Source organism: Drosophila serrata, unplaced genomic scaffold (genome assembly GCF_035046125.1).
Source record: "Drosophila serrata isolate PLE 108 unplaced genomic scaffold, ASM3504612v1 contig_359, whole genome shotgun sequence".
NCBI lineage: Eukaryota > Metazoa > Arthropoda > Insecta > Diptera > Drosophilidae > Drosophila > Drosophila serrata.
In genome coordinates this window covers 1,520,445-1,544,652 of record NW_028257257.1, presented here as the reverse complement: position 1 = coordinate 1,544,652, position 24,208 = coordinate 1,520,445, and the positions used below count along the sequence as shown (strand labels likewise).

Genomic DNA, 24,208 nt, shown 5'->3' with positions numbered 1-24,208 from the left:
CATTGGCCCGCTTCCAAGTTGAAAGTTTAATTTGCTGCCTAGCTGGGCAATTAAATTTGCCGGGGGTCAAGAGTGGCCTCGATTCCAGGCTTAAGTTTAAGCTTAAATTTCAGGTTAATTATCAATGAGGGGATTTGAAATGGAGTTCTTGGAGTTCTGAGATTATAAAACGATACTTTTCAAATATGAATTAAGCTCATTAATAAGAAAAGATTAAAATTTCTGCTTGATTTTATTGATAGCCTTAAGTCGTTGTACATTAAAAACTATCTAGAATCCTTTTAAGCCGGGAAAATATCTACCTTCTACAGACTCTATATATAGCTTAACCCCATCAAAATGTATGAACTCTCACATTTTACAATACTCTATTAAGTGCTGGCTGGACAGCAGAGACACAAACACAACCGGCTAAAACAGAAAAGGGTGAACCAAATAATCAAATTGCAGTTTCCAGCTGTCATAGTCACAGTCACAATCGCAATTTTAACACTCGCCGTTTTTTCGTTCCAAAAGTGGCAAAAGCGAAGCTTGGACGCACCAAAAAAAAAGGAAAAGAAATCTGTTAGAAATCCTATTTATATTTCGAAACAATAACCATTCAATTCCATCTAACGACTGGGTCCAGGACACCGGCCACCGGCGAGTAGCATAACGAACCAATTGAGCTGGCCAGGACCCTCGTGGGATGGGACAGAGGAGGCGGACGGAGGCGTGGCATTTATTACCAATTGCCATGGCGGCGCCTTCTGTGAAAAATTTTCGGTTTTCGCTTGTCGTTTTTGGTATTTTTTTTTTCAACCTTTTAAAGCGGAAGCATTCGCAATGGCTGCAGGACATGGACGCTAGACGACGACCAACAGAGGACACCGCAGGCGCGACGACACAAACAAAACGTGATTCGCATACAAATAAACAAGGATATACAGGATACCATACCACACCACACTACTCCACCCACAAAACAAACACACAGGCACACACACATGACCCTTAGGGGCCTTGGAATTGAAACAAATGCCACAGCACAGGGCGTGCCTATAAATTTTTCACCAAATACATTGGCCATAGGTGCAACCTGCAACCTGCAACTGCAACATAGAGAAGCTGGGCGGAGGAGGAAGTAACCCCTATTGGGGGTGGGCCTCGGACAAAAGGTCCGTGAAATGGCCAACTGGGGCATTGTTTAGGGACCGGTGTTCAAATGCCCGCACATGGACAACATTTGAATGCAAAGCAGGCATCTGGCCAGCGGTCGATGTAGCTCCTCAAAGTTGCACTGAACAAAATAGATTACACTTCAAAGGATAATTAGTCAATAAAAGTAAAACCAAGAGCTATCTATTTAGAGATCTTGAAAATTGAAACTATTTGAAGAAGAATCCTATAACTCCCAATTGATTTCAAACAAAAACTGGACTCCTGTAGCATCCTTCTAATTCTAGTGCATTTAACCTCCTTCCGTCAATATGTCCCTGCCAGGACCAAACCTGCAAAGCTGCTTAGCTGGCTGCTACGCTGCTGTCAATGACAATTACGACCGGGTGCAGAGTTCAAGTTGCTGCACAAATCACGGCGCGAAATGACGAGTCAACTATCAACCTCGGCTGCCAGAGCAGGACTCCAGATTGCAGTTCCAGTTCTCCATAAGGAAGAGCTTGATGCATGTGCAGCAATTGCAGGCGAGTTCATGTTGATCATTTGTCCTGGGAGCGAGGAGCAAGGAGCATGGAGCATAGAGCCTGCAGCCTGCAGCCTGCAGACGTGTGACGGGCATTTTGGCAAATAGTTTTGCTGACTCGTCGTCGTTGTCGTCCAACTCACCTTCCTGGTGAGGCCAAATCCCTGGGAAACGGTCTGCCGAGAAATTCCATCAGCTGATCGATTAGTCCTTGCCAGCGTGGCAAATACTTTCGCCAAGGGAATGCATGTCACTATGGAGGGGACGAGGAACGACGAGCAGGAAGGAAGCTGGACAGATCCCTCACGTTTTTCCTCTTTTTTGTAGCCCCCTTTACGTCACGTTTTATGGCTGCCAATGCGAGTTTATCTTTGGCCAAGAGCGTCAACGTCTGTTTCGAGTCATCGGGCCACATTCGCCCCGCCTCGCATCGCCTCACATGTCCTTGGCCATTTTGTTGCAATTTTTATGCGCTCTTATGCACTTCAGTTGGCATTTCACCTCCCATTTCGCAGACTCCTCTACCCTACCCTATGTATGGACTCCCACACTCGAACTGAACACTTGGGCATCTCTTAAATGCCTTATTCGGGCATTGGTGCCTTGCCACTTGGAAAAATGTTGTCCTTCGCTAAATTGAGCAGCGCTTTTTTCTGCCAACTCAAAAACAAGTATATGTATTTTAGTGAATGGTTGAGAACTTTGAATACCCAGGGTTTTAAAGATTAAATATATCCAAATACATCTTAGAGATAATCGTCAAATCCAATAGTTTGTTCATAAAAGAAAAAGAGTTTTCAATTTAGTTGCAAGAAAATCGGTCTTTATCGAATAAAAACTATATAATTTGGCATTAATATATGACTGATTGCCTTTCCTACGTCTAATATTGATTCTTTTAAGGATAGAAATACAACATGAATGGTACTCATTACCCATGTACATTAATTTAACCAAATATCATATATACCCCACCAATTGTGAACCCTTAAGGTATCCAAAAGTCAGAGTAAAAATATGTGAGACTTTGTACCGATTCCTTTTGAAGTGTGACACAGCATTTTGGCTCATTAGGAGAGCTCCGAGTTACTCCGCAAAAAGTTGATCATATTTAATCAGGAAATCGCATGTAAATATTTGAGGGCCCGGACTGGCGTTTTTCAGAAGTTTAGGCTTTTGGCTCTAATGAACCATTCAGCAAATGTCCTTTCCAGTACGAGTGAGTGAGTGAGTGTGTGAGGCGGAAAAAAGGGAGTGTGAGTGTGAGTCAGTCAGAATGTGAATGTGTGGGGATAATCACTGCATATGAATTAAAAAGTTTCTCGTTGGGGTTTGGGTTTGGGTTTGGGTTTGGGGGAAAAGCGAAAATATTTTGTAGTTTAAAGCAATTTGAAGTCATTTGTAGCCAATTTACGAAATGTCTGTCTCAGTGTGAGTGCGAGTGTGAGTGTGTTCGAATGCAATTACAGTTGCTGCTGGCTCACTCAAACGCAGACACACATGTTCGTCACTCGTCGTCGTCCCTTTTTGTTACTACTTTCTTTTTTTTAGCTGCAAATGAGTCATGCTAATGGCAAACCATTAGCAAAAATGCCACTGTGTGTGTGAGGGTGATAATTAAGTTGGCCATGTGTCTGTGTCTGTGTGTGTCTGCAGCGAAATGAAAGAGAAATGTGATTTTGAAGGCTGTTGTTAAATATTTAAATGTATTCCATGGACACGAAAGCCATTCCCCCTTGTGTTAGTTCATTTTTTTTCTTATTTTCCCCTAGTTTTTGCGCCGCCCTGATTACTCTTGCCTGGCATTCGCGTTCTGCGCCAAAAGTCTAATTGCAAAGGAAAATTACTTAAATTGCACACAAAGGTAAATCTTTCAAGGTGGCCCAACAAAAGTGGGTTGAACATTTTGCTAGAAAACCTTGAAAGAATTTTGATTTTCTTTCACGAAAAGGGAAATTCATAAGGTTTAGATTTTGATTGGTAAAAGTTTAAATGTTATTATGGGTTCATATTCAATGTGGAATGATTTTGTAATAATTTCATTCAAAGGAGAGTCCTGCCAAACCGCACTTCTGCTAATAAAAAATACTCCTATTCAAGAGCCCATTTATTACAAAACTCAATTACCATTATCTAAGTAAACTATAACACATAACAATAGCCGTGAAAATATTCACAATTAGGCCAAATTGGTAACCAAAAGTATTACTCAGCTTTTGTGGCAAGAAATTAGGCCCACATATTGACGGGTCGGCAGCACTTGCTATTTCATTTTCATTTACCTTTTAATTGGCCTAATCAAGCCGCTAATTGCACGAGCTATTAGCTGACGGAAAAACCGAACTGAAGTGGTCTCTCGCCAGCCAGATATTTTATTGTTATGTGTTTGAGTCGGGCAGCGCTTCAAAATTGCACTTTAATGGCTAATTTAGTTTGTGTGTGTGTATTATAGAGATGTGTGCAGTGTTCCTGTGTGTGTGTAGAGCCCATATAAAGACAGGACATAAAAGGACAAGGGGCCTTTGGCAGGACGTGAGTGTCAGCGGAAGCGTTCACTTGAGCAATGACGATACGACATTTCCTTAATGAAGTCCACGTAACAGTGATGCCAACTATATTAGAGGGAAAGTGAATAGTTGAAGGAGGGAAGAATGGAAAATCTAATAAGCTAGAGAGCTAAACAAGCTTAGTTAGCGTAAATAATGCTAGGTATTGTAATTTCACTCAAAAGCCTGAAAAACAGTGAAGGAGTCATATATCATATATCTTATTGATCAGGCTTAGTTATGAGTTTTTGAAATTTTGATTGGTTGATATATGTAAACATATAGATAAATGTCGATTTAAGGAATGCGAAAGTAAGTAAGTAACAGTAAGTAACTATGACCAGTAAGTATCAATGAACATTAAGTAATTATAATTAGTAAGTAAGTAGCTATGACCAGTAAGTAACTTTGAACAGTGATTAACTATGAGCAGTAAGTACCTATGATCAGGAAGTATGTATGATCAGCAACTAACTTTGAACACTAGTAAACAATGACTTGCAACTTTTGTAACACAACACATTCCTGATACTTGGCCGGCAGCAGTCACTTCGTTCCGGGGATGTTAGAACGAGTTGAGAATCATAAACATAGATGTGCGAGAAGTGTTTTGGAACAAATTTAAGCTGATTGAATAAAACTATGGAGTTATTCTTCTATATAATTTTACTAGTATTTAATTTGGAGCATGAGGAATCGGTGGACTATATATATACATATATATAGCTGACATAGGAACAATCGGAAGATTTATAGAACTATGATCTGTAATTAACTATGATCAGTAACTAGCTATGACCAGTGAGTAACTATGATTAGTAAGTATCAATGAACATAAAGTAACTATGAGCCGTAAGAGTAACTCTGAACAGTGAGTATCTATGACCATTAATTATCTATGAGCAGTAACTATCTATGACCAGTAAGTATGTTTGATTAGCAACTAATTTTGAACACAAGTAAACAATGACTTGCAACTTTTGTAACACAACACATTCCTGATACTTGGCCGGCAGCAGTCACTTCGTTCCGGGGATGTTAGAACGAGTTGAGAATCATAATCATAGATGTGCGAGAGGTTTTTTGGAACAAATTTAAGCTGATTTAATAAAACTATGGAGTTATTCTTCTATATAATTTTACGAGTATATAATTTAGAGCATGTGGAATCGGTGGACTATATATATACATATATATAGCTGACATAGGAACAATCGGAAGATTTATAGAACTATTATCTGTAATTAACTATGATCAGTAACTAGCTATGACGAGTGAGTAACTATTATCAGTAAGTATCAATGAACATAAAGTAACTATGAGCCATAAGAGTAACTCTGAACAGTGAGTATCTATGACCATTAATTATCTATGAGCAGTAACTATCTATGACCAGTAGGTATGTAAGATCAGCAACTAACTTTGAACACTAGTAAACAATGACTTGCAACTTTTGTAACACAACACATTCCTGATACTTGGCCGGCAACAGTCACTTCGTTCCGGGGATGTTAGAACGAGTTGAGAATCATAAACATAGATGTGCGAGAAGTGTTTTGGAACAAATTTAAGCTGATTGAATAAAACTATGGAGTTATTCTTCTATATAATTTTACTAGTATATAATTTGGAGCATGGGGAATCGGTGGACTATATACCATATATACATATATATATAGCTGACATAGGAACGATCGGAAAATTTTAAGAAAAAAACATTATAACTTTTCCAGTTTTCAACAGATTTTCATAAAATTTGATATATAGCCATTATATATTAATTTAAAATTTTGTCTAAAATATTTTGAAAATCGGACTACTATATTATATAGCTGCCACACAAACGATCGTTAAAAAGAGAGAAAAATGCAAAACGGTGAAAGAAATGAAGTCCCAACTAATGTTTACTTCTACTAAGACCCACAAAGCAGTTAAAAAAGGGACAAAATATATTTGTTCCAAGTTCCTTGTCCAGAAAAAGGACATTTGAACAGCACTGCAATGCAAACACAAGCACACTAAGTGCCAAGAACATAAAAGTTGATGGCCCGAGCTCAGCTCATTTGGTTGCATATATACACACATATGCACTAAACGGGGCCAACGGGGCGTATGGGTAATTATAACAAGTTGGGGACTTTTGACAGGACACCAGGACACCGCCACATCCACCGATGATGATTGTGCACTTGTCAGCTTTTTGTCATGTCTCCCCCATGTCGCTCGATGAGCAACTCTAGCATCTGTCCAAGTTCCAGTTTCGGGAGTCTGAAGAGCTCGAAGGACACTCACCTGACACCAACAGCTCGCTGGTGCTGTTGACCAAATTGTCCATAATTGGCTGGAAGGTGTAGAAGGTCAGCGTTTCCAATTTGTTTGCCTGGACATTGATGGACAGCAAGGCTGGTGTGCCGCGAAGCAGTCCGTTGTCGATCTTCTTCAGAAGATTATTCCGCAGATTCAAAGTTTTCAGCGTATTTAGGCCATCGAGTGCACGTTCGGATATTCTCTGCAAAAGAAAGTACAAAAAATGGGGGGTTAAATATTAGTTTTTAGTATTTTTCACAATTAAATTCGATTAAATATCGGGGGCAAAAGGCCACGCATATATGTTATTTTCTACTCTCCACAACCGCAGAGCAGAGCAGAGCTAGGAAAAACCGAAAAATATATATTTTCGTGATGCCATTTTTCCGCATTTTTGCGTATTATTTTCATTGTTTTTCACGGAAAGTTGTGTATTTGTGTGCGCTGCCATTGTTGTGTGGCATATAAATACACACATCACACATATGTACATATGTACTGGCTTGTTTTTTTAACTTGTATGTCCCAATTCGTTTGTCTTGAATTTTATTATACGGAAAAAGTGTTTTCTTTTATTTCATTTCGGTTTCTGTTTTTGTTTATTCTGTTTTCCTGTTTTTTTTTTTTTACTTGTTTCTTGTCGGCTGAAAGTGAAGGCGGTGCTTTCCGCCATTATTTAATATTCAATATGCTTTGTCGGTGGAAATGGAAAAATTATGCATATTAAATGACAAGTCCAAGTAGGATATACGCGAGGCATGTGCCAAAGTTCCCTGAAAAATAACCCATGTCCACTCCTTCCACATTCCCATTTGTATTTGTGTTGTGTTTTGCTTGCCAAAGATGATTGACATAAAAAAAATTGTATGTATTTATTTTATTGCGATATTTTGTTAGTTTGATGGGCGATCCTTCGATGCCTACACATCCAATTTATTAGCTTGACAACAGCGAAAAAATATAATTTACGAGCGATTTATGTGCGCGGATTGAGTAAACAAAGTTATGACACCGGGATTAATGGCCCACGGGTGGGTAGGGAAAACTCTGAGCTGCACTGAAAAAACCTCTGTGAGGCTATTTGCTTATATAATTTGTTCTTCTTCAGACTTTTCTTTTTAGGTCAAACTGCTGTTAAAGTGCAGCAAACTCTTTTAATTTGCCGAGCACAGACGGCTAGCTACTTAAAGCCGTTAATTCCGCTCACACTCGCTTAACCCCTTAGCCTCTTAACCCCTTAACCCGCTTATCTGTTCATCCTCACCCACATACACACACACACACACTTGCAGCTAGCGTTTTATGTTGTGTCAGACCTAAACCTTTTAACGGAAAATGATTTATGAAGTGAGCAAGAAAAAAAAGCGGAGAGAAATAAGGAAAAGAAGCTCAAGCCAAACATGCAACACAATTTGCTTTTATTGGAGGCGACAACAGCACGGACACCTCACAAAGTCGTCTTTGTGGAGTCCTCGAATCCCCGAATCCCTGAATCCCAGAGTCCTGCAATCCTGGCTGCCTGGCTGGGAAACAATGCGCTGCGTGGGCGATAACAAGCCCAATCATTATGGCTATGACAATGCGGCAAAAGAAGATGGATCCGGAACGGGAACCCAGAGCAGGACCCCACTTGAGCGGCTGCTCTTGATTGTGTCCTGTGTGTGCGTCCTGGTTTCATAGTGTCCTGACACATATGCGAGTCGTCTGAGTGTGACATGATATGCGAGCACTTTGTAAAATGGGAAAAAGCGAAGGAGACGCTGCCGCTGCCGTTGCCGCACAAGGAACAATGTTGTTGGATATGCCAGGATATGGATATTCAGGATTTACGCTCCGCTCGCTCGCCTTGCTCGTGTTAAGCGACATTTTTTCTATTTACCCCAACGGCTGGCCATTTTTATGGCACAAGGACCTTTGCAGAAGGGACCACGCATATCAGATGGCAGAATGGGAGCGCCATAAATCCATTATTCCCATGATTTGTTATTCAATATTTTGTAAGTAGATTAACTTGCGGCGCACACACATTTGTTAGCCCGCCGTCCAGTGTCCAGGACTCGTATTAAGGCAGCCGAAAAGCTGGGGAAAACATAATTTACCAATCTATTTATCATATTTGCGCCCCGCCGGCCACTGCTGAGTGACCACTTAAATCACCACAAGAATAGACATTCGAATTGAATTTATGACACCAGCAAAAACTTGTTTGTGTGTGACTGTTCCGTTGCCTTTGCCCCAAGGATGTGCCATTTATGGCACGGAACTCTGCCACTCCTCCGTGGCGTCCTCTCGTCCCTTCTGTTTCTTATGGCCACTCGGCAATTTATGGCCTCTTAAGTCAGCTGCTTCCAACTTGACCAAGTGGTAGTGGAGGCAGACAAATCTTTTTAATCCACTTGCATTAGAGTTGATTGAGAAGTTCGCTGCTGGTAAATTGCATAGTTCCCCTGCTCTCTCTCTATATGTATATATATGGTCTATAATAATACTATATAGGTGGCACTGCGGCCATAAATAAAGCAGTCAAACAACTATTACGAGCGCCGTAAATGCGCACTTGTAAAACTCCAATCAATCTGCGAATTAATGTATTATCTTAAGAGGGATTTTAGCAGCTTGGTACTAGTTTATGATCAATTCATTGGAAAGTTTATCATTGAGGAAAAAGCTTAAAAATACTCTAAAGAACTCACCTCGATACGATTATCATCCAGCTCCAGTTCACTCAGACTCCACAGCTCCGCAAAGACCGTATCTCCGATAAAGTTCAACTCATTACGCGTCAGTTTCAGGACATTCAGGTTACCCAAACCACGGAATATCTCGCTGGTCAGGACATTAATCTGATTGTGGGCCAGATTCAGATAGGTCAGCCTGGCCATGTCCGCAAAGAGACCCTCGTGCAGGGTACTAATGTTGTTATTATTCAGGAACAACCTCTCGCAAAGCGGCAAATTGCGGAAGGCATAGCGATCCATCTCAAAGATCTGGTTGTGCTCCAGGTTCAGTTCCCTTAAACGGATGTGATTGGCAAAGGCATCCTGGTCCAAAGCCATAATGTGGTTGTTATTCAGGATTATCCGTTCGAGGAAGGGCAGGTTGGCAAAGGCATAGCTCTTCACAATCTCCACCTGCGAGTATTCAATGACAATGCTGCTCAGGTTCTTCAGCGGCTCAATGATCATCGTGGGTATATAGTCCAATCGGGCATTGTTCTGGATCACAAACTTGAGCTCCCTCAACCGCTTCTGCTGATAGAATCGCGTCCAGGTGGTATCATTCTGATGCAGCCCCTCCGAGAACACCCAGCACTCTGCCTTTTGCACGGGCACGTGGTTCTCATCTGGAGTACAGTAGCACATCAGTTTCATGTCCCGTCGCCGAGTGCAGAACCCAGTGCTGTCCATGGGTCCACTGTAGCCCACACTGCCAGAGTTAATGCCACTGTTGCTGCTGCTGCTGCTGCTGGTGAAGGTATAGCCCGAGGAGGAGCCCATCGTCGAGGAGGAGGAGGAGCCATAGTATCCCCCGCCATTGTTCATGCTGGTGGAGGCGGCCACCGCTCCACTGCCACTGCCGCGGCCCCGACTGCGACGCTCCTCCTTGGAGCGGGTCGCCTCGGTGGCCTCGATCAGGAGCAGGAGCAGGAGCGAGAGCAGCAGGAAGCAGATGGCTCGTCGGCCCGTCGATGCCGCCATTTTATGGCGCTGATGATGCGGCAACATTGCAAGGATGTTCCTATCGCTCGGCGGCGAGGATTCTGCGAAAAATACGAGAACAATACGACAGTGATGCGGTCAATAAAATCTGTTTATCTCTGAGGTTGGGGTTGAGGGTTGAGGCACTTGGAAAAATCAAAAGGAAAATTATATAAGCAAAGATTTTAAGAGATTTTAAACACTTATTCCAGTATCTCAAATTAAAGAATTAGGTTTGTGTAATAGGTTACATCTCACATATTTAATTTATCTCTAAGCAAAACATTTCTTCCCAGAGTGTTGGCCATAAAAACCAGCCAAGGTGGAAATGACAGCCACAAAACAAAAAATTTCGATTTTCATGGTCTTTCCGATTCTGTGTTCCAAAATATTCCCGAATATATACTCATCTCGTAACAAATGGATTTGATTTTATGCGGAGTCGGGCTCTTTTCCCCGGCTACGTCATAAATTCCGCCTTATTTGAGGTAACGAAAAATTGAAACTGGCACCGCGACTTGATAAGCATTCATTTCGCTTTATTTTGCCCACTCGCGTTGGCGTTATTTTATCGTTCCCTCTCTAGGGGGAAGGGGAAAGCCGGTTGAAAGTGCTTCATAAAAATGCTAATTAATGTTGTTAACTTTCTCACTTTTGCTCATATTTCATTTGGGCCAATTCAGCGGGATTCCGCAGTGGGATTCATCCTCGAATTTACCCCCATGAAAGTTGAATTGGCCTCCTGCTGGCTTCATTTGACGCTCGGCTGCTTTGTCACTGTGCCTCCTCCTTCCTACCCGGTTGCCCGGTTGCTGCCTCACTGGGATTTTTCCTTCACCTCCAGTCACCAGTGTTCCCCCTCCTTTCCATTTACCCCATAAACAAATTTATCGAGCTCATAAATAACTGCAACACTGTCGCTGATTGTTCACTCAACGGCAACAGGGCCGAGAGCTGGCGAATTGCCTACGAATTTCATCCAGCCAAAACAGTCAGCCAGCCAGCCAGCCCTCCGACACTTTTGCATTTCAAGTGTCATTGGGCAAAGTGCTCTCTAATTATGCTCGTATTTTTTAATAAATTAATAAGTCACACTGATGCCGGGCATATTTCGGAACCTGGCTGGCTGCCTGAGAGGCCTCGCCTGCCTGCCGGTTGGTTGGCATAATGAAGTGTAAATAAGTTATTGTCAGTTGTCAAGTGAGTTATCGTCGTTATCGGCAGTCAGAGCCCAGTGATTTGCATAAAATATTGTCGCAATATTGAAAGAGGGGAAATGCTGGGGGATTAGGCGGATGGAAAGCCGAAAGTCACTTGAGTTATTGACTCGGGCATGCTTCATTACATTGATTTCGATTATAAATTTTAAATAAAACGATGATAAGTGCTGCGTAGCATGATGCGATGCTTATTCCGGCTTAGCTGCCTCTCTTTCTCCGCCGCACCCTCTCTCTCTCAGGGGAGCCTCGTCCTGGCCAAAGTTCAGGGCTCAAGGAGCATTAGAAGTGGCTCACACCGCAGGATTAAGTACTCAAAATATACATGAAAACTTTGGCGAGCACAGAGCCAGACGCTGCCAGATGAAGATGACTTGATGACTTCAATTTAAATATCAAAGCAAAGTCGAAACTAAAATGTCCTTGCACACACACACACACAGCCGCAGAGCCGCACAGGTTCGAGGACCACAGCAGCCGCAGCTCACAGATAGCTGGATATATGACGTTGGCTTGGGGGAGATATTTCAGATATTCTGGGAATTTTTAAGTGTGTCGTCAAGCAGCAAATCAAAAAGTATACACACACTCTCCCTGCATATGTGTGTGTGTGTGTGTAATTAGATTTTCCGGCAAGGGAGAGGGAGAGAAAGGACCTCCACCTCGCACACTTACACCTTTTTATTGCAACGCCTCGCTGACAGCCAATTACTCACGAGTCCTGGGGGAGAGCAGGGCAGGGGGAGAGAGTCCTGCCAGAGCATTACAAGCAAATGAAAAATCAATTTGTTGATTATGCATAAATCATAAGATTTATGCGAATCCTCACTCGTTCATTCATGAGTCATTTATCAAACGAGCCAACTTCTTTTTGCCTTCACGTCAAAATCGCAAAAACAGAAAGCGACGAAGCGAATCGCAAATCGAACTGGAAGGGGATAGCAAAAACACACTACACCGAAAAGAAATCAACTAAATATGGATTGAGATAATAACTATATAATACTAGAAGTAAATACAAATATATTAAATAAGAAACTAAGCTCAATGTTTAAGATGTATAACATACAAAGGAAAGCCTTCATATTTAGTTTCATCAGTGAAAACCATGAAACATTTGTTGGCTGAAATTAATATATTATATGCATCGTTGTATATTAAACAATTTTCCTTAGTGCTTACTGCCTCAAAGGAAAAGTATTATTACCTTGAAGCTCCAGCTGAACCTGATAAAGTATATACAGCCGATAACGATGTCTAGACCGCCTAGCTCTTTATAGTCTTTTCATACAAAAATATATGGAATCTTTGCTATAGATTAAATGCAAGCTGCGAGCAAATTGATCTCCTGGCTTAAGTTCTTCATCTCGGAAAGTGGGCAAACACAAGGAGCACCGAGGGGCAAGCCAGCCAGCCAACATAGCAAACCTTGACGACAAACAATTACCAAGAAAATTATTCCCCCAAGGGATATAGAAGCAGCAGTAGCAGCAGCAACATGGCTGCTTCACGACTATATATAGACACACGACTATATATAGTAGGCAAAAGAGCAAGTATAATATTGTTGGCAGCAGAAACAGCAAGGACATTGTACTGCAGCAACCATGCCTGACTGGGGGACCAAGAGCAGCAAGGACTCTAACCAATATGAGGAGGTAAAGCATAGCAAGCACAAGAGCATGAACCAAAAGGACAGTAGGATCGTTAAGGAATGGAAATTTGTAATCAAATTTCTCCATTAAACCAGCAACATAGGTAACATTAGCAACATGACCAAGGAAAAGTATGTCATGCAACTTAGAGGCAGCAACATTGCATGTATTTTACTTCAAAACAATTAGAAAGTTGGAGTTAGGAGAAAGTTGCCACATTTAAGCCGGCAACATCAATGAAAGTAAGAGTTGCAGCTACAGCAGATAAACGAAAGCAAGAGAAACATAGCAACAGGACCAGCTGCAATAATTACATGACCAGCAACATTAGCAACAGCAGCAGCAACAACCAGAGGTCCTGCGGCAACTATGACAAACCAGGATCCGGGGCTCTGTAATGTTCTCTCTCTCGCTCAGCCCCTCGGCAGCAATGTGAAGGAAAATTGCAACAAGAAGCAATTTGTCTTGTTGTTTATAATTTCGATTAAACTTTCGAAGCGAGAAATGCACATGGATGTGTGGGGAAAGCCCCCCCGAAGTGTACGGGTGTGCGTGCAAACAAAAGGGCGAAGCGAGTTTTCCGAGGGGGAAAAGCGTGTGAAAGTGTGACAGAACTGTCGACAGAGCGCAGGGAAGGAAGCAGCAGCAGCAACAGCAACAGCAAACCGCAGCAACAACAATGATGACGGCGACCCAGTGGGAAATTGGAGCAAAGCCGCAGCTAAGCTGACAGCACCGACTGCGACTACGACTGTGGCAATTTTCCAGGAGGGAAAATCATATCCTACTCGGGATAATATTTTCCAGCCCTGATAGCTTTAAAAAGGCGGCCCAGGACCCAGGACGTTGTTTGCTCTGTATCGTATCAGCCAAGTTTGACGCAAACACATAGACACACAGCCAAGTTGGAAGTCGAAGGACTAAAGGCGATGCCAGGACTACTCACTCGACTGCGTTGTTGCGTGGAAATTGTTTTCAATTTTCGTTATTTGACAAATGGTGACACTTCCGCTGAGGCAGTCTCAGCTTCAGCATCATCATCATCAGTCTGGCCAGGACTTTAACAATATGTACACATGTCTCACTCCCGAGCCAGGACTTTCTCCGTGTGTCATGAGGTTTTGTCAACAATAAGTTTTTATGCCGGAAGAGTCGTAGTTGTTTATGGCAGTCCCCTCCCATCATCTGCAGGATTCATCTCGGGCGGCAAAGGCTCAGCCGCAGCAGCATCATCAGCATCAGTCGTCGAGGGGTTTTGAAGTACACAGGGAAAAAGGATAATAGAACAGGCCAGACAACTAGATTTTTAAATAACTAAGAACAGGTACCAAAAGCTAAACTGCTAAAGAATTATTAAGAAAATGTATATCTTTAATATGTTAAATATTTTATAACAACTCCTTAACCCAAAACATTAATTTCTCTCTCTGCAGGACTTGCCATAAATATATGTATACGTTTATGTACGTGCAAGTCCTGCTATCCCTATCATGTGAATATAACTTTAAGCTGTGACATGAACGCAGCTCGGACGTGCTTGACTTTGACTGACTGACTCTGACTGACTCCGACTGACAGACGAGTCGTGAGGTGGAAATGGAATGGCACCGGTGATGGAGCCACTAAGGGTTAGTCCCTCTCTCTCTCTGTCCATTTAGTTTAGCTGCAAAATAAAGCGACAGCTACAAAAACTTGGTCAGTTGGACAAACTGCAGTTCCTCTCTTCCTGTACTGTACACCATCTCCGAAGCTATAGCTTCCTCCTCCTGACTCCTATCCCTATCCTATTTCCCGCCTGACAAATGACGCAGGGCCAAAACGGGGCAGACGAAACACAGCCATCAATCAGCGTGGCCAAGTTATGACGTCCGCACGTCCACGGCCACGTTTTATTCGCATTTTTATTAAGGATTCCGGGGCGATATCAGGACATCGGGATATCTGGATTTGTCTTTGGCTTGCGTCACTTGTCAGCGCCAGTTGGAGCCTGCTTCGATCAAATCTGTAACGGGTGGCTCCAGCTCCAGCTCCTACTTTTGCTTTTGCTCCTTTTTTGTTAGTCCCCCATTTAGCTGCCATATATATATTTATTGTCAGCCATGTCACACTTCATAAATATTTCATAAATTGCTTCGCATTTATTTTGACAGTCGCGCCAAAGTTTCGACTGCCATTTGTTAACCCTTTCAGCTGCCGCTGCGCTGTTCGCCTTTTTTTTCTTGGCCCGGTTATTGTTATTTCAGTTATCATGCGAGGCAGTCATTGCCAGCTGTCACACATATTGTCCTTGGAGGAGGGACGGATGCCTCCGCCCACAGTCGCCAAGCGAAAATGAAAGATTTGCACCACCTAAAATGGTATTCATGTTCCCCAGGACCCTCATTGCCTCGCACTTTTGAGTATTTTCAACTTTGCTTCGCTTCCATTCGCCCAGGACCTCTGCAGGACTCCGAGTCGTCGTCGTCGTCTTGAACGTTTTTTAGCTTTTAGCATACCTGTCAGCTGAATAAAATGAAAACTAGTTGCCAGAGCAAACTTTCGCTTCGTCCTTCATCCTCTCCCAATATTGTTGACACATATTTTTTTGGGGGGGATAAAAAAAAGGAAAGCGCAACTTGGCTATATGCATATGCCTGCCACCTGCCACGCCCCCTGCGGCAAAAGGGACAGACAACGCCCCACTGCACTTGAGCTGGCTGGCACATTACTTTGGCCGTCACTCCACGATCCTTCCTTTTTTTTTTGCGAAACTCGCTTTTTGGTGGCCTCTTTTCTGGCTTTAAGTTCTGCTGCACAATTTGCCAGCTAACGTCCTTACCCTGGGCCAAGGATCTGAGCGGGAACACGGCAAGGAAATTGTTAAAAGGAAAAATTAATTCCCTTAGTTCTACATTTGATTTAGAAGCTGAAATTAGCTCGATGAATCTAGTGACTTTAAGGATTTTAGATAAGAATACATTGTTAATCTTTATAAGAATAATATAATAATACTTTACAGAGAAAACAACAAAATCTTGAACTGAAAGCCATTAGCTTTAAGTGCCAGAATCCTTCTAAAATGTCCTTTAAAGTTGCTTTATAAATTCTTTAAAATGTACTAAAATTTAGTCACCGCTTCCCCTCACAGTGTAGCACTTTCGTAAGTCCTGGGGAACTGCTTAACGCCCAAATTGGCAGCACCTGGCCAAAAGTGTTGGCTGACTGTCCTGGCAGATAAGTAGTCGTCCGGGGCTTTTTCTTCGCTTCTTCAACCAGCTTTTCCCGCTTTCCCCCCTTTTTTTGTGATTTTTTTCGAGAGAGGTGGAGGAGTGACAAGGGCTGTGTGTTTTGACTTTCAACGAGGAGCGAAATTATTTTCGCTGTTGCAAGTTTGTTGCAACTTTTGCCTGACGCCAAGTGAAAATTTGTCATGCTCGTTGAGCTGCTTGAGCTGCTGCTGCTGCTGCTGCTGCTTGCCCCTCTCCAGATATAATAAATTCTTCTTCAGTTAAGCAAAAATGCTCCACAAAGACAAACAAAAACACACACAAACACGGCGGCAAACATAAATACAGACTTGGCAGACAGACTCGTCGTCGTCTGTGGAACTTTTAACTCACTTGCCAAATATTTTAGCAATTTTTGAATAAAACATTGCCAAGATTCCAGGCGGACCCCTCCTTTCCTCATCATCATCATCATCATCCACCTGTGTTCTGAGCAGCACTTTAAAAGCGAATTTCATAGGGGTCTCAACTTAATTAGTTGGGATTCCTGGAGGGGGGTAGCCTGAGTTTTTCCCCGGCATATGTATATTTTCTGCCCGCACCCTGACTGCTTCTTACCTTTCAACAGAGTCCTGGAAAAGGCCAAGTCACGTACTGTACAGGACGACGACGATCTGCTGACTAATGCAATGTCTCTGCAAATATATATAGAGAGAGGGGAGCACGAATTAGTTTGATATTACTTATTATAATGTCATGTTTTCGGTCTGAAATTATAGCGGCCGGTCGTCGGTGCATACTTTATTCATAAGCCCCCGGGAGGGGACCCAGGACGTTAATGGAAATTACGCATTAAATAAATAGCTCTAAGCATATTACATGAATCAGGAATGAGTAAGGATTTTGAACGGTTATAGCCAGAAATTTAAGTAATATACTTCATGGGGATAGAGGATTACAGAGAAAGTAAATATCTGCAAGAAAATATATATATTTTTATACAAAACTAAAGCTCTCTATAGCTCCATTCTCAAGTTTCAAGTATTCCATTTTAAATTCTATATTTTTCTTTACCTCCAACGTTTACTTAATTATTTAATTTGATATTGTAACCCGAAATTAGCTTTTCCTCTTTTACTAGTCCTATGCTTAGCCATTAAAGTTTATAATATAGTAGACCCGTGCAATCCCCTGTTTGATTATATAATTTTTATAGGCTTCAAAGATCAAAGGCTTGGCCCTGGCAAATCCTAATTGCGTTAATTTTCCAGTAATTGTGGTCCAACTAAGTTCGCTTCCAGCCAAAACATGCGATAACGTAAACAGCAGAAAAAGGCTTTGGGAACAAAAGGGAAAAACTATTAACACGAAGGGGGGACACATTGGGTGGGGTCCCCCACCCAGTAAGGGGGTTGTGTGTGTATAATGTGTGTCTGTGTGCGTGGGTAGTGTCAGGGGTCTGAGGTCTGGGGTCTGGGGTCAGGGGTCAGGGATCGTGGGTGTGGATGGCGCGTTATTCAAATAGTTTCGTTCGCCCGACTCGCAGCGGAGACGATAACGATGATGACGACAGCCCAAGGCAATTCCCCTTCGGGTGCCACGCCCACATGTGTGGCATTAAGGGGTGGGAGTCCAGAGAGAGAGAGGGGACACTCCATTGTGCCGCCTGTATGAAAATGGAAATGAAATAATTGCATTGGCTACGCCTATAAGAAGAGGCCCACAAAAAAAAAACAGGAAAAAGCAGGGAACCCTAGCCACACACTGGGGGGAAAAGTGGGTTAAATAATACATTTTTTTAATCTTTAATATGGATTTAAATAAGCAAGTATTTTTTAAGAATTTAGAAAGGTTGTATGAGCAGAAAACCTTTATAAACTAGCCTATAATTATATTAAACTGATACATTAAGGATGTATAACTTTCCTAACGAAAAGTCCAGCGAAGTTGGTCTAAAAAAAAAAGGGAAACTATCTTACGGAAGTTGAGGTTTATATATTCTTGCAGTTTACAATTGAATATTAGAATCTAATTGGAAATCAATATATAACTAAGCTTAAAATATGAGCATTCCTTGAAGGATATCTTTACAAGACAATTTATTCGAAAAATCAAAATTTCAAAAACTCATAACTAAGTCAAAAATGCGTTAATTTCAATTCGGAAAGCTTTCCTTTCATAATTTTTGTTAGGTTAACAAATCTGCATACTTAATTTCAAATTTAGGAAAATTCGATTTTTTGTCAATTTTTACAAATTTTAACGATGTAACCCTTATAAAATTTTCAAAATTTTGAAAAAATTGAATTTTCCTTAGACATAGCCAGATCGATTCAGCTTTTCATTCCGATCAAGAATATATATGATTTATAGGGTCGGAAATGACTCCTTCACTGATTTACAAGCTCCCGACTAAAATTCGAATACCCTTGTTTTCAAATATTTTAGGAGGTTTAAGACAAGAGTTTCTTCTAATTCAAAGCTACCAAATGTAATTTCCTTAATTTTCCAGCTTAATTGCATGACTAAATGATAATTTTCCAGGCTGTCTTATAGTGCACTGACTGTTTAGAGGGTTGACTGTGGGTAATGGTGGTTGTTTAGTGCAATCATAATCGCCGCCAACGCGTTGCTGACCATTTACTGGTCGCAACATTTGTTGTTTTTTACCCATTTCGCCGTTAATTATGCCCGCATTTGTGGCCACCGCCCCCTCCCCTTATCTAGTTCTCTGGTTGTGTGTACACTTTTTGTGTCATTTGAATATTTAATAAGATTTATGCCATTCATGCAGCTGATGCCTTTCGATGATTAAGCATTGAATAATTGCCGACGGAGGCGATTCTCTGGAGGCAGAAGGAGGAAGCAGCGGCGGCGGGGGAGCAGTGCTTTTGTGGCAAACCGAACAATTGTCGGGAATCTAGGTGGGAGTGAGTGCGGGTGGATAATATCGGGGCATCTAAATTTGATTGTCGGTGGAATGTCAAACAAGTTCAAACGGCGGCTGCCACTGGCAACCGACCGAAGCCAAATGAAACCCCAGAAAAGGGCACCAGCCGGTGAGCAAAAACCCCCGCAACAGGAAAAATCAGGAAAATGCCAATGGCAGTGGGTAAAACATATGGAAAATTGGATTCAATGACATTGATTGTTCAATTGGACATTGCTGGGGTTAAGGGGGAGCAGTGGGTAATACGATATAGCAACGATCGAATTTGTTTAGATCATTAAAGTAGTTAGGGTCTTATTACAAGGGAATTGAACTTTAGAGGTATTTTTGTTTGGCTGTGGGATGTTTGAGAAGTTACTCTGAAGCTTCTGTATTTACTTGATAGCTACTTACTAAATTAATGTTTAATTCATTTACATCCTCATATCTAGCTTGTAAGTTCAGTAAAACTCTCTTGAACAGTCTCCTACAACTTCCCTTTAAGAACTACTGTCAGCAGAAAGTAAAGGAATATCCTTCTCCTGATTTGATTAAAATCAATTTGCCTAAACATCTCCCTTTCCTTGACATCCTTTCTAATACTTCCCTCCATTACCCTCCTACTCTTCTTTTTATTATTTGGCCCCACATCATGCCATGTGAACAATTTGCATGTGGATAATCTGGGTGAGTCGCTTTCGGAAATTGCTGCAACGTTTCCATTTCATGTGTGCGAGGCAATAAAAATTTAATATAATTACGCACAATTTCCAGTTGAAGTTTATGGTAGGGACATGCTCCAGAAACGAGTCACAGGACTCTCTCTCTCTCACTGCCTCGCTAGACTCGACGTGACTTTTGACAGTGCCGTCGTTCTGGGGTCCTGCCAGCTCGCATTTCCAGGCACTTTATGAGCCACCGCCTCGCCAAGACAAACATAAACACTTGTGCTTTCCCCCAAAAAGATGAGGGGGCGTGGCAGGACTGGCAGGACTGCAGCTGATTTCATAAAGTGTAACAAGCCAAAGCTTTGAGCTCGACTGCTGCGACAAATAAGCGACAGCGGAGCCGCAAGCTCCTTTCGCAGGAGAAAAGTTTGTGCCAGAGTTTCAAGGGATACGAGCGAATGAGTGTGTGTGTGTGTCACCCTCTCCTCCCACTCACAGGACACGAAGGAGACACCGCTGCCAGTGCCTGCGAGTTAAATATTTGTTCCGCTTGTTTACATTGAAGACCCCAAAAGCAAAGTTCCCTCGTGCTCCTCCTACTCCTGCCTGGCCCGCCTCTCTCCTGAGCCTCCTCTTGTAACTGCTTTACCCCCAGGTCCTTGCCCGTTGGCAAGTTGTTATTTCTTAATATTGAGAGCCGCGGATGATATGGGAGGCGCGTAGAACAAGCTCCGGGCTCTGGCTCTGAGTGTGGAACGTGTGACAGGTTACACGGGTTCCCCTTCCCAGGCAGGATCATGAATTGTTTGATTTTATTTCTGCACTTGAAAAAAATACATTTTACAAGAGAACTGTCACTGGGAATTTGCCAGTATATTATTATGGTTTAAGGTAGATTTTCAAAGCTTTGAAATTGCAATAATTTACATTTTACTATAGCTCTTAAAATATTTATACTCTTGCAGACTATTAAAGTTTCAGTCAGAAGCTTGTTTCGCTGTGAAGAAGTCATTTCCGACCCTACAAATTATATATATTCTTGATCAGCATGAAAAGCCGAGTTGATTAAGCTATGTCCGGGCAAAATTTATTTTTTTACGAATTTTGAAATTTTTATAAGGGGTTACATCATTAAAATTTCAAAAAATTGAAAAAATATGTACAATTTTTAATCTTGAAAATTATTATACAGATTTGATAACCCAATAAAAACTAGAACTGTAAAGCTTTCCGATTTGAAATTAATGTATTTTTGGCTAAGTTATGATAAATTTTCATGATCAAACTGCAAGTGTTGGGTTTCCCATAGTTAGTTTCTTTTTTCCTACTTGTTTTTCATTATTTTAATCCGATTTTTTTCCTCTGTGCACTCTATGATTTCTCAAGGCAATTCAAAAAAAGAGGAAAAAACTTGCCAACAAAGTTGTTACAATCAGAACGCCTGATGGCTTTTGAGGAACCTCCCACAGCTCCTCCTTCTGGGGAAACTCCCCCTCGGAAAAAAAACAACAAAAAAACACAAACAATCCTGGCTAATGTAATTGGGTAATAAAGCTGCCTGGCCTGGCCTCTCCTGGCCTGGTCGAGTGTGTGTGTGGAGTAGTAGCACCTGTCCCCATTACCAACTATATAAACATTAGTGACAAAAATTAATTAGGCCGACGCAGAGCAACAGGACGAAATGCCGAAAACTGGAAAACTAGGAAGTAACACCGTTCTGGCCATGCTAAATGGTCATAATCAACTTCCGTTGTGTCCGCACCCATGGCCACGCCACGCCCACCGTCCACCATCGTCCTGGTAAACAACCTCCGCCCCCCTGCCGTTATGCCGAACCGAAATGTGCTCATTTACAACAAATAAACAGGGATATAAAAACCATGAAACTGATTTTTCACGCCATTTTCATTTACATTTTTGCGGTTATTTTTTGGGGCCATTTGCGCGCTCTCGCCCCCACCCTTCTCCTCTTCTGCTCGCTAGCCTGCTCCTTGTTTGTTGTCCTTGACGCCGGCAGCGCAGTAGCAGCGAACGCATGTGTAATTAAAATATAATAATTTCCCCGAATACCGCAACAAGCAAATAAACAAACAAAGAACGCAGCCCAGCGAAAGCAAAAGCAGAAGGCAGCGAAAGCGAAAACAAAAGAAACCAGAGGGCCAACAACAGACAACAAAAGCGGGGAATGAAAATGGAGAAAAACTAGGTGAGAAAGCTGATATAGGGAATACACTATATTTAGAAAATATTTTGGGTAAAATATAAAGCCATTTTCTAGACTCAAATATATATTTTTGTTTTCAAGGTATAATTGCAATCAATGCTTTAAATAATTCGGTTAAATATATTCGGTATATAAAGATATTATTCTCTTAAAGAATTTTTTAATTTATTATCGATATTTAAAATCAACTGAAAATTCGTCTGAAGTAAAATATTTCACATTTACTATACCGGAAACCCATTTAAACTCCCACAACTATTTCATAGCATACTTTTATGGGCAATCTCTTTAAATTTCATGCAATTTTTCTTATTCGCTTTTCAACATCTTCCAAACCACAAATCTCATGAAAACCCCACATATACCCTTCGAAAGAGTATCTCAAATATAGACACAGTATTTATGACGAAAGTTTCGAGTGAGTTGATGGGGTGTGAGGCAGGGAAAGTGGGGCCAGATTGTCTCCCTTACCCAATGGGGTGAAGTGGGTGGCAGAGTGGCGTAAGGTGGGTAAGGAGGACGACATCGCCATCTGCCAATGATTATGATGATGGCAATCCTGCACGCACAACAAAAAAAAATCAAGAGAAAACCTGAACAGGTGAGGAGGAGGACGCTCCCCATGTCCTTCACCTTTTTGCCAGTGAATCATTCCCCCACCTGATACTCGCGCTCACTTTGTTTTGTGCACATTTGTTACGCTCAATAAATGAAAATGTTCATATAAATATTTCATATTTCTTTTGGTGGCTGTGCGCTGTGTGCCACGCCCACGCAAAACAGTTTCCGCCCATTAAATTGACATACGCATTCGTATTCATTTCCTTTCCATGCCAGGACATGCCAGTTTTCCATTTTCCCCCTCTGGCATTTCTTCACTTTTTATTGCTTCGCCAGTGTGTGTGTTTGTGTGTTTGCACAAGTTTTGTAATATTTTCGGTTTATGTTTACAGTTGGCAAACGCATTAAAATCACAGATTTACATTTTTTCTCCTTCGCCGGCTGAATAATTTAGTGTCGTTGTTGCTGTCGATGTCGCTTTCGCATTATTGAATTTGTATGAGGAGGAAGGAGCGGAAGCGATGACAGGGTCTTGCGAGCTTATTGTTTCAAATGTTTTCTCGGGGACACTTGAGAATGCAAACTGTTGATGGCACCAGGGTTCGAGGCTTCGAGGGTGGCTTGGCTTGGCTTAGGCCCGATCCGAGAGCATGGAAATTATTTTTTAATAAACACGACAGCAAATACACACAGACACAAAGGGAGCAACACACCGACGCTCGACGCACATCCCTGTCGCGCTGCTTGGCGTGTCCTGTACCTTTGGCCAATGTGGCAACAGCGTCGAGGGCAAAATAAATAAACCCACTTTAATATGCGCTCGTTATATTATTTTCTTTTCATTTTCTTGATTTTCATTTTTTTTTCCCTGCCACCGCCACCGCTGCCGCCTGGCTTACATTCACCCTGTTTTTCTTTCATTTTTGTTTTCCTCTTTTTAGCCGTGTACTCTTTTTTCCATGTTTTGTTTGCTGCTCGAAGAAGGAAGGGGGAAAAAGGCGAAGGAGGAGGTCCTGGCGCTGGTCCTGTTGAAACGGCTTCACTTGTTTGAAGTGCCACGCTCTATTTAAAGGCAAATTGTCTGTAGTCCTTTTTACAAATATTGCGAATTTTTTGCCGCACTCTTTCCCCCGCTCTCTCTCGCCTTCGTATCCTTTATCATTCTTTTGCATATTTTTCCGCTGCTTTCTGCTGCAGCCGTCCGAAAGTTGTTGTAGTCCGGGGACTTTGGCTGATCCTCTCCAGCAAATCCCCGTCCCCAGCTGCAGACCCCACTTCATCCTTTGGCCTGTCCGCTGGCGCAAAAAGACAAGCTCCCGCTGAAAAGTAGTAGCGCTCGAGTCTAGACACCGAGGAATGGAATTGTCAGTGCTATTTGGCCGGGATAAACAGTCAACTGGCCGAATGGCTGTCTAAAAATGCACTAACCCATGGGTCGAGTGGGGGGGGGGGAGCAGGACATCGGGTTAAATTAGCATTACGAAAACCCTGTTTAGTGCACTGACCTGTACAATCG

The 24,208-nt window shown here is 42.0% G+C and overlaps 1 protein-coding gene across 5 annotated transcripts in view; it reads right to left on the bottom strand.

Annotated features, from left to right (window-relative positions):
* Positions 1-24,208, bottom strand: part of Con (leucine rich repeat protein connectin) — a 168,034-nt gene that overhangs the window by 13,171 nt on the left and 130,655 nt on the right. For all 5 annotated transcript variants that reach the window (XM_086838788.1, XM_086838787.1, XM_086838785.1 and 2 more), the window contains 3 exons: positions 16,929-17,005; positions 9,228-10,294; positions 6,520-6,736 (listed from right to left, as the gene is read on the bottom strand). In XM_086838788.1, coding sequence (XP_086694914.1) covers positions 6,520-6,736; positions 9,228-10,259 — 1,249 coding nt within the window. In that variant the 5' untranslated portion in view covers positions 10,260-10,294; positions 16,929-17,005. The remainder of the gene's footprint in view (positions 1-6,519; positions 6,737-9,227; positions 10,295-16,928; positions 17,006-24,208) is intronic.